Source organism: Barbatula barbatula (genome assembly GCF_947034865.1).
Source record: "Barbatula barbatula genome assembly, chromosome: 8".
In the NCBI taxonomy this organism is placed as follows: domain Eukaryota; kingdom Metazoa; phylum Chordata; class Actinopteri; order Cypriniformes; family Nemacheilidae; genus Barbatula; species Barbatula barbatula.
Window position 1 is genome coordinate 6,404,281 of NC_136771.1, and position 12,193 is coordinate 6,416,473.

The following is a 12,193-nucleotide window of genomic DNA, read 5'->3' on the forward strand; positions in this document are numbered from 1 at the left end:
CCTCCATCTCTTCAGTTAATCAATACCAATTAAATGTTGCTGTCAAAGCTGGCTTTGCAGTTTTGTTGCTCCCGATTGGAGATTCATCAGCACTTTCTGAACTCAGCCGCGGTGTATAATGCACACACCAGAGAGCCGTAAATGAATTTGACTAATGTCAAAATGTTTGAGTGAATACAGAGGTCCTTTTATTTGCAAAATGCCACCTATCTAATATTCATGCTTGTCATTTGCTTCTCTTGGCAAGGCTTCTTTTCTTATTATTTAGGAATTTTTTTGTTCTCTTTTCTTCTCTGTCCTTTGCTTCAGAACACATTCAGGTTTTTCATGAATCCTATTTATCACTGTTTTATATTTTCCTGTTTCATAACCGGCATCACCATCAACCTTTAGACGCTGTCCTTGAATTTAATCTCCTGTCCATCTTTCAGTTGTTTATTCCTGAATGTCCACCATGGCCTTCTGCATATTTGCATTCAAACAAGCATCTTTGAGCCTGTTATTAGAACAGTTGAAGTCTCAATTAGACCGATTTTACCGAGTCTATTAATAGGAACGCCAGAAGTCACACGTTAAAAAATCCTCTTGCTGTTCTCACCTCTATTTTCTGTGTTCAACTACACAAAAAGGCTCCAATTATCACCCGTCCCTAGTATAAAGGGCTGTGAAGACTCGAGACAATGAAGACCCATTTAGCTCATTGATCCGTGGTGCCGATGAGGTTATTTGGTCCCACAGATTTGAAAGCCTTGCTGTTGCCTTGGAAATAAAAGCATCCTTTGATTGCTTACCTGGCTTTATGACAGCATTTTGCGTTGTGTTCTGTAATACTGTAATCCTTCCCCAGACGGTGATTTCCTGAGTGGTACGATAGAGGCCTCATTATGTTTACAATAACAGTAAAAAGCCAATACCGGCATCTCTGTTTACCCATCACATTTGTTCAACCGACAGATTGTCCGAATCTTTTATTAACCACGATTTCACTAGAGACTAGTGTTCCAGCCACAAAGAAAACGTTGAGACCAATCCTGTTTAATAAACCTTGTTATGTAACTGTGCCACAAACAAGATTTTTTCCATAAAGCATATTTCCAGTGGAGTAAAAGTGTGCTATTAGATTGCTCTTCGGGAAATGTACAAATACAGTTGATATCTATCCATAGCCTTTCAGATTTGTCTCAATGCCATGAACACAATTTTTCACGTCACAATATGTGCTGTTGTTGGTGAATTCTCTCAGATTCAACGTTAGTTCTTAAGTGTTTGAGAGATCCAAGGTGTCGATAAAGTGACATTACAAGTTGATTGATTTTTCCTAATTCTCTTCCCTTTCCTTCTTTAAAAAAAAAAAAAAACCTTACTAACCTCACTATTCTTAGCTTTTTATACTGTGCTAGGCTTTTATGGACTAGTTTGATGCACTTATGTATTTTGTTGCCTATGTTGTTATAATTGCTTCCAATGTTTCCTCATCTGTAAGTCGCTTTGGATAAAAGCGTCTGCTAAATGACTAAATGTAAATGTAAATGTACAAGTAAAATGGATGTACTTCTGGGGTATATCAAACTTCAAACTAAAGTTCTCAGAGTTCCTTGAGTTAAAGTTAAAAATTGGATGACCTAAACACATCTAGTTCATCATCGCTCGGTTCCCTTTGTATTTTTAAAGGTGTCTTCACATTTGACAGACATTCAAGGAGTGACTTCCTGTCCCTGTAGGGTTGCCTGTCCCCCCCCCGTTTTTTTCAACACCCTCGTAACTGGAGTGTAAATGTGAAACACTCGGGGCACAACGGCTCTGCGTTAAACAAACAGCACAGCTGAACAATGTAATCTGACGTGATGTTTAAAGATGTAGGGGTGGTTTTTGGTTTCAGCGGTTGTATTTACATTCTCCAGACCTGGTATGCTTGTGTTTTGGCGGCGTCTTTGTCTGACACGAACCCACATAAGCTAAAATACCTGTGAGGAGAGAAGCGCAATCGCTGTAGTGTTTACAAGAGCGATGTTTAGAAGATAACCTGTAATCCACCACTGAATGTTTGGGGCTTGGTTACATGAGGTTAAATTTGATATTATTCTCAGTTTAAAACTATACTCTTCCTTCTCGGTGAAAAACAACTATTAGCGAACAGCAATTCCTTCTGAAATCTCTGATTTTTTGACAGCTGTGAATACCATAGCATGTAGCCGCCCATGTGTAAATCAACAATTCCTACTTAGTCTTGATGTATTAAAATTAGACTGTAGAAGTAAGATGCTAGTTTACCTGAAGAATGGAGGCTGGTATTGGCACAGGTATTCTTGTGAGTCCTATATACATTTGCACTAGGACTGGGCGATCATCCCAAAAAAGCATATCACCGTCTTCATTAGAAAAGAATGTTGATCCACGTTCTGAACTTAAAATATTAACTTTTTTACACACAGCACTGGTGCTACAGAGGTTTATTTTTCATTTTTGTCCATTTTTAACTACACAATAGTAATATATTTATGAAAATACTGTATTATACTTTAGTATTTACTAGGCCTATAGTAAACTGCAGTAAAATTCCTAGATAATATAGTGCTTTTGAAACTTAGAATAGTAAATATGAAAGTATACTATACATTTATAAAGAATACCACAATTTACTAGTAATAGAACACTACAGTATTTTTTCATTCGAAAGTTTAAGTTAACCTGTGTTCTATTTTAAGGGGTCGCCGTAAAGACACTCCCACAATAGACACTTGAGTTTCAGTGTGTGTAGTTCAGTGATGATTCCGCGTCCGCATCACGGAAATCATAGTTCTCTAGATATAGTCTATATGAACGAGTTTCAATCGCAAAATAGACTAAAACTAAGTAAATTAGTGGTACAACATCGATTAACGGCATACAGAAACAAGGACACTTCACACAAACAAGCGGCTCTGTCTTATGCACTTGCAAAACGGTATCGCACGCGTGAGACACGTGAGACCTTGCATAACGTCGAGAGTGATTCACAAGCATACATTTACATTTATGCATTTGGCAGACGCTTTTATTCAAAGCGACTTACATTGCATTATCCTCTACATTTATACATAGGTTTCTGGAATCCCCCGGGATCCAACCCACAACCTTGCGTTGTTAACGAAATGCTCTTACTACTGTTGAAAAGTGGATTACGGACTCTTCAAGATCAATTGCGATTTCAGATCGTCAGATCGGCCACCCCTAATTTGCACATGGGTCATGGGTCAGAAGAAAGTTTTCCAAACATCACAGCAACTTAGATTTTATGACTGACAAGACTAACCAAATCTCGCCTAAGAACAAATTTGCGGCGAATGGGATATTTTCTGAGCCTTAAAGCTGACAGAAAAAAGTTTTATGTGCCTCTAAAAATGCCGGTTGAGCACCTGGACTCTAGTGTCTTAGTTTTCTTTCTCAGTCTGAGATCATTTCCCAGGCCTTTCTTAAATCCTGACTTAACGCTCAGCGTTTCGGCACCCGTTGTTTCCTGCTCATCTTTTTGTGAGAATAAAACATTTGCAAGCTTTACTCTTAAAAATAAAGCTGGTTTAAAGATTCTTCACAGCGATGCCATAGAAGAACCATTTTTGGTACTACAAAGAACCGTACAGTCAAAGGTTCTGCTAAGAACCATCTCTTTCTAACTTTTTTATCATCTGAAGAACCTTTTTTGCCTCTTCCTTACTAAAGAATAAAACTCCAGCTCTCTCTTACTCATCTGTATTGAAAGGCATTTCAATCAATCCTCCTCCCAGCCTCTGAGAAATCTCATTTTCTTATTTCTTCTGAAGGATTTTTGTTCTTAGAAACAGCCTTTTGGCAGTTTTACAGTAAATATGTTATCTAGGTATTGATGGCATCCAGTTTGGTGGTTCTCAGAATTGCACATTTTTAATTTGCGTTCACATTACTGTATTTATCAGAAGCAAATTACAGTGCATTCAAACTATAGGCTACATGTTTTATCAGTATGTGTGTTCCATGAGGATCGATCCTGTGATCTTTGTTGCTAGCGCAGTAATTTACCAATTGAGCTGTATTGTGACATTGTGCATTCTGTATTTTTAATAAATGCAGTTTAATCTAGGTTATCATCAATTATGTCTTACAGCACCTTGACCATCACAATCCTCCACCCTGGTTCTATTGATAGTTCTCCGCTAACGCTTTTTTTCTGCAGTCTCTCTGTGCTGCCAACTTTTAATTTCAAATTTTGAACAGCACAGGACATTTATTTTCCTCCGTACGTTCTGTTCATGAGCGATGATTTACACTACGAACATAAAAACAAACGCCACCAGTGCTCTTGTAAATCTGTACGGGGCCTCTGTCTATAAGTGTCTGAGAGAATGTTTGTGAGTGTTGAAATGGCTTTGTTCCAGCCGTTCAAGATGGTCAGGCATTATCAGGGTGTTTTATGTTTTCTTAAGTGTCTGCATTTGGGATTCGGTGGTTTTGTAAATCTCACAAGTGCATTATTTATTATTCCTTTCTTGTATAAGAAATCTTGATGTGTTTGTTTTGCAGTAATTCTTGGCTTTCTGTAGACTTTCTCTTGTCTAAAATTCTTGCTAATGCTTGTCATGGTCTAGTTTTAAATTTTTGGTGTTAACAGACAGCATTTCACGAGCTCAACATCTAATCTGAAGCCCGGCCTGCCGGACAGTTTCATAATTTCAAGATATCACTCGTCATATGAAGTTGCACGGGGTCCAATGGGTCCATATAGCTTTGTCTGAGAGATGAAAGAAGGTTCTGGAACTTGGGTTTGAACAAAGGCGCTTCACGGCCATCATCCCTGTTTACATTTTGATCCTCGCGATATTGGCGTCTAAGGCGCTGAGCGCTGCTGATGGACGACTGATAAGAAGTCTTCAGCATGTGGAAGGAAGAAAGGGTTGGAAATGATTTACCAGACAAGACGGAAGGTTGTTGCACAAAGTAGTTGGGGTATTCATGCAGGTTAGCCAATGTTTATTTTATCTTTATTTTTTGTAAATTATGTTTCTCTTTGAGGAAAGTCGGATGTGAAACAATTCAGATAGAGGATTGGGTTTGTTTTTTGGGCACTTGTCAGTTGTTCCAATGTAAAACGCGAGCTAAATACACCTCGACGCTAAATAGCTCAACTTTCATTGTGGTGATGTAGATCTATTTTAATTTATTACCCTTTTTATTTAACTATGCTTTCAGTCATCCGCAAACAGCTTGTAACTCAAGAAGGTGCTTGTCTGCATATCAAGGTGCTTGTCTTCTTCCTCTCTGATGTCATTGGTTAAACTCCGATTCTGTTCATACGAGCTCTGGGTTTTGAGCTTCTGTTGGCTGTTGTCTTCATGCCCCTACAGTCTTCCCACACAAACCACATGGGCTCCTGGGAACGCAAGCTCAGCCAGATGGGCTGCTTCAGCACTGGCGATCCTGCTTCATCACAGATGTGTTTGAGATACAGCTGTTGTTTTTCTTCCTCAACAAAGGTGTCGGTCTTCAGATGAGATTGCTGGCCGTGCTGCCACGTCTCCACAGTGCTTCTAGCCTCCAAACAATGTAATCGTCGTTTCTCAGGAAAATACATTTTTGATAGCGATTTAGCAAAAAGGTTTGCTTCGAAAGGCAGATCTCATCACAATAAGGTCGTTGAAGTTAAATGGTTTGGATGGAAATCTTTCCTAAAAGTAACAAAAAACAAACAGCATTCAATAACTGTTTCTCGTTTTGTGTCACATTTTTTTGTGACCACATGTTCCACATATCATCAGACAGTTTTGAATTCAAAATATCATTTTATTTTAAGATTTAAGACAAAAATAAAACCGGAAGTGCTGCTTGACCGGTGTTTCAATCTTGTGACGTGGCCTATAGGCGGTTTCAGCATCAAAAACATAAACAAATGTTATGTGGCCCAAACTTAACCTTCGGAAGACCTTTCCAAAAAGTAACTGTTGAGTAGTTTTAAGTTAATTTAATACAATTATATATGATCAAATATTAATATACAATAATTTGTTACATTATAACCAAACACAGATCGGAAGTTAACTTTGGTCGAGATGCGTATGTCTGATGAAACTGTCGATTTACGCCGAACTCGTTTCACACATTTTTTGTAGTGTTTGTTGCTCGGCTGCTTTTTATAATACCGTAATTGTTTTTATTTTGTACTGTATTAATGGTTTGTACACTGTTGCCTGAGTGTTTATACTAATGTAAATTTAGATGGGCTGGTTTGGGTGTCTGAGGTTTGGCTTCGTGTCATGAGAAAGAACAAATCTGTGTATTCAAGTGAAGAAACTTGCTTATGAAGTCTTTTATTGGCAAAGGGGCTGAAATGTGGCATATGTTTAAATGCTTTTAAATTGTATTTCTCTGAATACATCCATGTATGCATTTATATGTTATCATTTATAATATAATATCATAAACATATTACAAAAGCCAAAGTGGCAGTACCATGGTACAGTAATGATGTCACATGGTAAAACCGTGGTAAAGTACATTGATATATACAGTAGAAGGATTATTATTGTCATGTTCTTATTCATATCAAGTCCGTCTTACGGTTCTTTGCATAAACTGTAACCGGTTTGTAGAGAAACAGCACTGAGAATGTCCACTTGAACGATTGTTGTTTAAATGCTCTCATTTAGGCATCTTCTCATCTCACATACACAGATGTAGCCACTCGAACACACCGTTCCGTTTAAACACTCGAAGGGCTCTGTTTTCTTCTGCTTTTGTATCTTCGGTAAGAGTCAGCCACCCACCTCTCACACATCCGAACATTACAGCAAAGCAGGAAATTAAGGTCCGGAAATGTTCCCCCTTTGGTTCTTGGGAGGGAAATTTTGCTCTTTATTTTTCTCACCATTTGTGGTATTAGTTTTGCAATCTTTGATACAGTACGACTTAACAGTTAGCTTGCAAAACAATACACATTGTAGCACGTCACATTTAAAAACGGTGTGGTTCATTGAAATATATGAACGAGATTAAGATTGGAATAGTGTAAAGTTGGCCTCGTAATGTCCGTAAAAAAGTTAATCCATTAACTTTTCTCTCCTACTTGAATCTTGTTCTTACCCTCTCACCTCAATTGTCTGTGCTGTCGCCGTTCATCTCCGAGGACTTTGGAGTGTCGACTATCTCCAGCAAATTAAAACCTCTGCCCGATCAATATATCCTATTATGCTATAAGCATCTTCCTGCCTGGATTTTCCCATCACTCACATCACCGGTAATGTGACTGCAGAATGCACTGTGTGATCTTGATAGTCATGTATCCTGAGAATTGTCCAGTCACCTTCTGCCAATGTCACCTCCATCATCTGGGGTTTTTGTGTGATAATATTTTCGCCCAGTTTTATTGATCTGATAGTGAAAAGAGTAAAGAAAAGGATTGGGATGATGATGATGGGATTAGAAAATGTGAGCTGGATAAAGATTTGTCCTTGTTGTCGCAGTTCAGTGTTGTAGCATGTGTGGAAGGTGCCAGGCAATGGCTGTGACAGAACATAACTAATGGATCGTATTTAATGCTTCGATCTTTAACATTTTTCTTTTGGTATCTGTACCTTTCACCGATTTGCTAATAATAATGATTTAGTAGTTGAACTGTCCTGTACGGTTTTGTGGTAAAAGTTAATTTGATGCATTTTACTTACAAAGTAAAATGTTAAAAAACCTGCAATTGTATGTTTCAGACACAGATGGTGATAGAGAGGCAAACGTTACAAATTGCAGCTTTAATGATTCGTCATTAATGTAACTATAAACTCTGTAAAAGTATTTTACCATTGGAAAAAAGATGAATAAAGCCAACTGCTAAAAATAACTGAACATACAACATAAGTACAGTTCATTGGAAGATTTTCAGATCTGATTTTCATGATGAAAGCGGGATCTTATTTTGAGAGCTAGCCGACATTCCTTCAGATTTATGGCTTTCAGACTCATCTCTGGCTCACTGAATGACTCCAAATGTGCTTTTGGTTAATGAGCGACATGTTTTCGGCATTCCTTAAGCCTGCTTCACTGTGATCTTCAGCAAAAACATCTACTTGTGTTCTGGAGTTACCTTTCTCAGCTTCTCCAAAACAACCTGATTGCTTCTTTTGCAGACGTTAATTATATCAGGTGTTGTGCGTGCATGATTAACAAATCTGCACATATCATCATTCGTTTCATGGTTTGCTTCCTGTTTGGCACCAGGTAGCACTTCATCAGAGAATGAAACCAGCGCTCGGCAGAAGCGTCTGTGATTTATTCAACGTTGATGGTGTTCCTTCAACACAGCGTGAGCTCTTGCTTCAAAACAGGAAATCTGCAGCAAATGTATTCCCCGTGGCAGTGAGCTTAGCTGTGTGAAAACAGATTTCATCTCCAATTAAAGTGTCAGACGTTTCGAGTGGTTGAGAAAAGGTGTGAAAAATTCTTTTGGAGAGCCTTCTTGCTTTTAACATTTCTCACACATCAGTTGAGTAATTCAGTCGATTTAATCACAATTTAAAGTGCTTCTTGGATGTTTCTTTTTGGTTTGTGAGGTGTTTTCTGGCTATTTGTCGGTAGAAAATACTGTAACAAGCAAAATCCAATGATTTTTTGTAAGGCATAAACAACCCTAAACAAAACTCATATGAATGTATTGTGTGAATCGTCATGATTTCTTTCATCCTCATACGTTTTTAACTTTTTAACTCGCCGTTTCTTTGAAAAAAAGTCACTGCTGTCCTACTGAAACCTTGTATCTCCACATTTTGTGTGTGGTACTTTTTTCAAATATCTAACCAGCACAATGTATTAATAAAATTTTTTATAATTTAAAATGTTTTTCCCATTTTCTGAAAACTTCGAATTCGGACATCCAAGGTTTCAGAATGACTGAGAGCTAGTCATTATTTGAAGTAATAGAAAATCGCTTTTAAAATCATTTGTTTTGTCAAACTTTTTGTTTTTATTCACTGTCCTCCAAAGGAAAGATGTCGAACGCCCGTGCCGTACGAAAACAACAGCAAATAAATAACCTGGTCACCATGGTGACCGAGATGGCCCGCCCGGGCCAGACTGTTGTGGATTTCTGCAGTGGAGGGGTAGGTTACTTTGTGACATTTGAAAAAAATCCTTACAGTTCTTTTTCGTGTGTATCAGCCAGTATCTTATATCATCTCATGTAATCTTTAAGCGAGCTCTTGCTGTTCTGCCTTACAAGTTAGATATTTCAGCCCACGGGCAACAGGTCAATATCTCTGGCCGGCAGTGTTCCACTGACCAGACTTTGATCTGATCAACTCCTAGAGGTCGGTTTTACAAATTCCTCTGATTTCCTCTGTTTGTTTTCGCAGGGGCACGTCGGGATTGTTTTGGCGCACACGCTTCCTAAATGTCAGGTAAGACTTTGCGATTTGTTCAAGTGTGGCCGGCTCAAGTTAACCGAGACAGAGATGAGAAACAAAATCTGTCTTCTTTCCAGGTGACCTCATTTGTAGACATTAGAAAAATAAACTGATTCGACGAAATCGTTTCAAATCTTACCGCACCACATTACCGCAATACACAGTGCGGATAGGATAATAAACTTATTAGAATACTTTCTGAGGGTTTACACGCATCAGATTGTACAGTGGATCATTGGGTAAAGATGTGCATTATTATTCGGTATTATCTCTTTAAAAGATGAAACAGTTGTCATAATAAATCGGTTAGTAATTTGGAAATGACTCAGTTGGTTACGGTATGGAGAAATAACCCATTTTTCACCGATTAGGTGATCCTGATTGAGAATAAAGAAGAGTCACTGGTCAGGGCGAGAGAAAGAAGCGCTCAGCTCGGGCTGATGAATATCGGCTTCATCCAAGCAAACCTCGACTACTTCACCGGAAAGTTCAATATCGGGGTCAGTAGCCTTCTGCGTTACCCATACATGACACGAAATGTTTTCAGTGGTGTATTATAAATGTTACATACTGTATGTGACCCTGTTTGTAAATCCAGGCTAAAGTCTCAAAATCTAATCTTGAGAAAATGCGCATCAAAGTTTGAATTGAAGCATTCATTTTTATGATATTTCTCTTTGTCACGACTTATTCAGTTAGTATTAAAGATATCAAGGTTATATCTTTACAGGAGGTTCTTTGCATTATGTAGGATGATTTTATGTAGAGAACATGAGAAATCTTACATGAAGAACATACAGAACAGCAGGAGACATCTCAATTTGCATTGCAAAGACTTAAAAGGATACAATGTGGTTTGTTTAATTTTGCCATCCCTCCATTTTATCATGGTGGGCAAACCTAATGGTTGTCCTTTATGCAATTTAGAAGCAAGTGGGTTTTCCATTAGCTCATTTTGAGTGTTGAAATGATCTGGTTTACTCAAACATTAAGACTATGATTAACCTCTGAATGAGAAAAGCAATACTTACTGTACAGCAATATTTCCAAGCCGTAATTTACACAAATTAGTTTTTACCTGTTTCACATTTGGCCCAGAAATGTGGTTATTAACATGAATGCTTATTTTGTAGGAAACGTTAGGATCGAGACATTAATATCTATGACAATTATACATTTAAAATGATTTTATTTATGAAAATAAATCCTTTACAAATTTGTCACGTAGCATTACGATTTATACCAGACTTCTATGTTTCCAGTGTGTTTTTGTTTCATTTTAAATGGACAGTCCACCCAATAATACCAATTCTTTCATCACTTACCCTCGAAATGTTCCAAATCTGTTTAAATAAATGTATTTGTTCCGATGAATGCAATGCTTGTAAGCAACAGTCAAAAGTGCCCAAGAACTGCTTGCTTTCTTACATTCTTCAAAATATCTTCTTTGGTATTCAACAGAACAAAGAAATTTGTCCTGCTATGGTTGTCAATGGTGGCCTAGAACTGTAGGGTTACAAGCATTCTTCCAACTATTTTTCTCATTTATACAGATTAGGAAATGATGACAGAATGTTCATTTTTGCGTACACTGTTCCTTTAACTATACTTTGTCCATGCAAAATAATGCAAAATATGTTACTCGTAATTGTAAAGGATATTAAAGACTTAATATCAAAACCGATTTTAAAACTGTAAAAATGATATAATGCTTTTGGTCTGAAAGATGTCATTGACAAATGAGGACATATGCACTTTGTGCAGTTGTTGCATTTGTTCAAAGCTACATTCAGATGTTTCGGGCTGTCTGTGAACTGCAGCTGCATCCACAGAGAGCTACAGTACTGCTGTAGTATTGAGCTTCACAAGGGCGCAATGGGGCACAAAGGGTCTTTATCCAACGGTTGCTGTGACGTTTTTACATGTTCAGTTTTTTCTCATCTATTCAGGAAGTGTTATAGTAAATTATTGTGGATCAAACAGCTCATGGAGTTGTGAAGATTATTCCACCAGTGAGTGATTGTGAAAGATCTAGAAGGTGATTGCGTGCCCTCCTGATGGTAATTTACAACAGATTGCTCTTCTGTTAGAGAACAGGACCTCGGGAGAGGAAGAGAGTCTAGGATTTCTGTCACGACGTTGAATTCTCAGTGATTCACAGTCGGGAGTTCCTCAGCTGTTGTCTCTTTGTTTTCTTATGTGACTCGAAGGGTTTTCATTTGCATAAATGATTAAAATGTTGTATATGTGGATTGCTGCCTTCGGTACCGTGCGTCGACAGATACAAATCGTTTCCCCGGGGTTACAAGTGTGAGAGAACTTTTTCCGGAAACAGTAGTGCACATAAAATGACTAGTCATGGTGGTTAATGATGTGAAAGGAGATAGTATGGGTTATTTGTTCAAACTTGATTTGCTGTACCTGCTGAATGAGGCTGAGACAAGCACACTGCTGTGTTCGTTCACCGTAAATAATAAACTTCATCAACTCCTGCCTGCCGCAGCTCGGGCGAACCACTTCATTATAAGGACAAAAACAGTCGTGAAAGAAAGAAAAAGACCCATCTTCAGCAAAAACGAAGCCAGGCTCCAAGAGACTAATAAAGATATTTGCTTCTGCAGCACTGGCGTTATCGTTTATTATTTGTCCTTTGCCAAGGCCCTCTGACAGGAAAAGCAACTAACAATGAGGTTGACGCAAAGCTTTTTGTCAACGTCCAGTATTCAATGTCCAAATCAGAATAAGTAAAAGGTTGTTTTATTTGTTTCATCCTCGCAGTATAAGAGACCAAATCA

At 38.0% G+C, this 12,193-nt stretch overlaps 1 protein-coding gene across 2 annotated transcripts in view; it reads left to right on the top strand.

The window, feature by feature from the left end:
• Positions 1 to 12,193, top strand: part of gstcd (glutathione S-transferase, C-terminal domain containing) — a 40,083-nt gene that overhangs the window by 18,028 nt on the left and 9,862 nt on the right. For both annotated transcript variants that reach the window (XM_079463383.1, XM_079463382.1), the window contains exons 6-8: positions 8,980 to 9,095; positions 9,348 to 9,392; positions 9,770 to 9,898. In XM_079463383.1, coding sequence (XP_079319509.1) covers positions 8,980 to 9,095; positions 9,348 to 9,392; positions 9,770 to 9,898 — 290 coding nt within the window. The remainder of the gene's footprint in view (positions 1 to 8,979; positions 9,096 to 9,347; positions 9,393 to 9,769; positions 9,899 to 12,193) is intronic.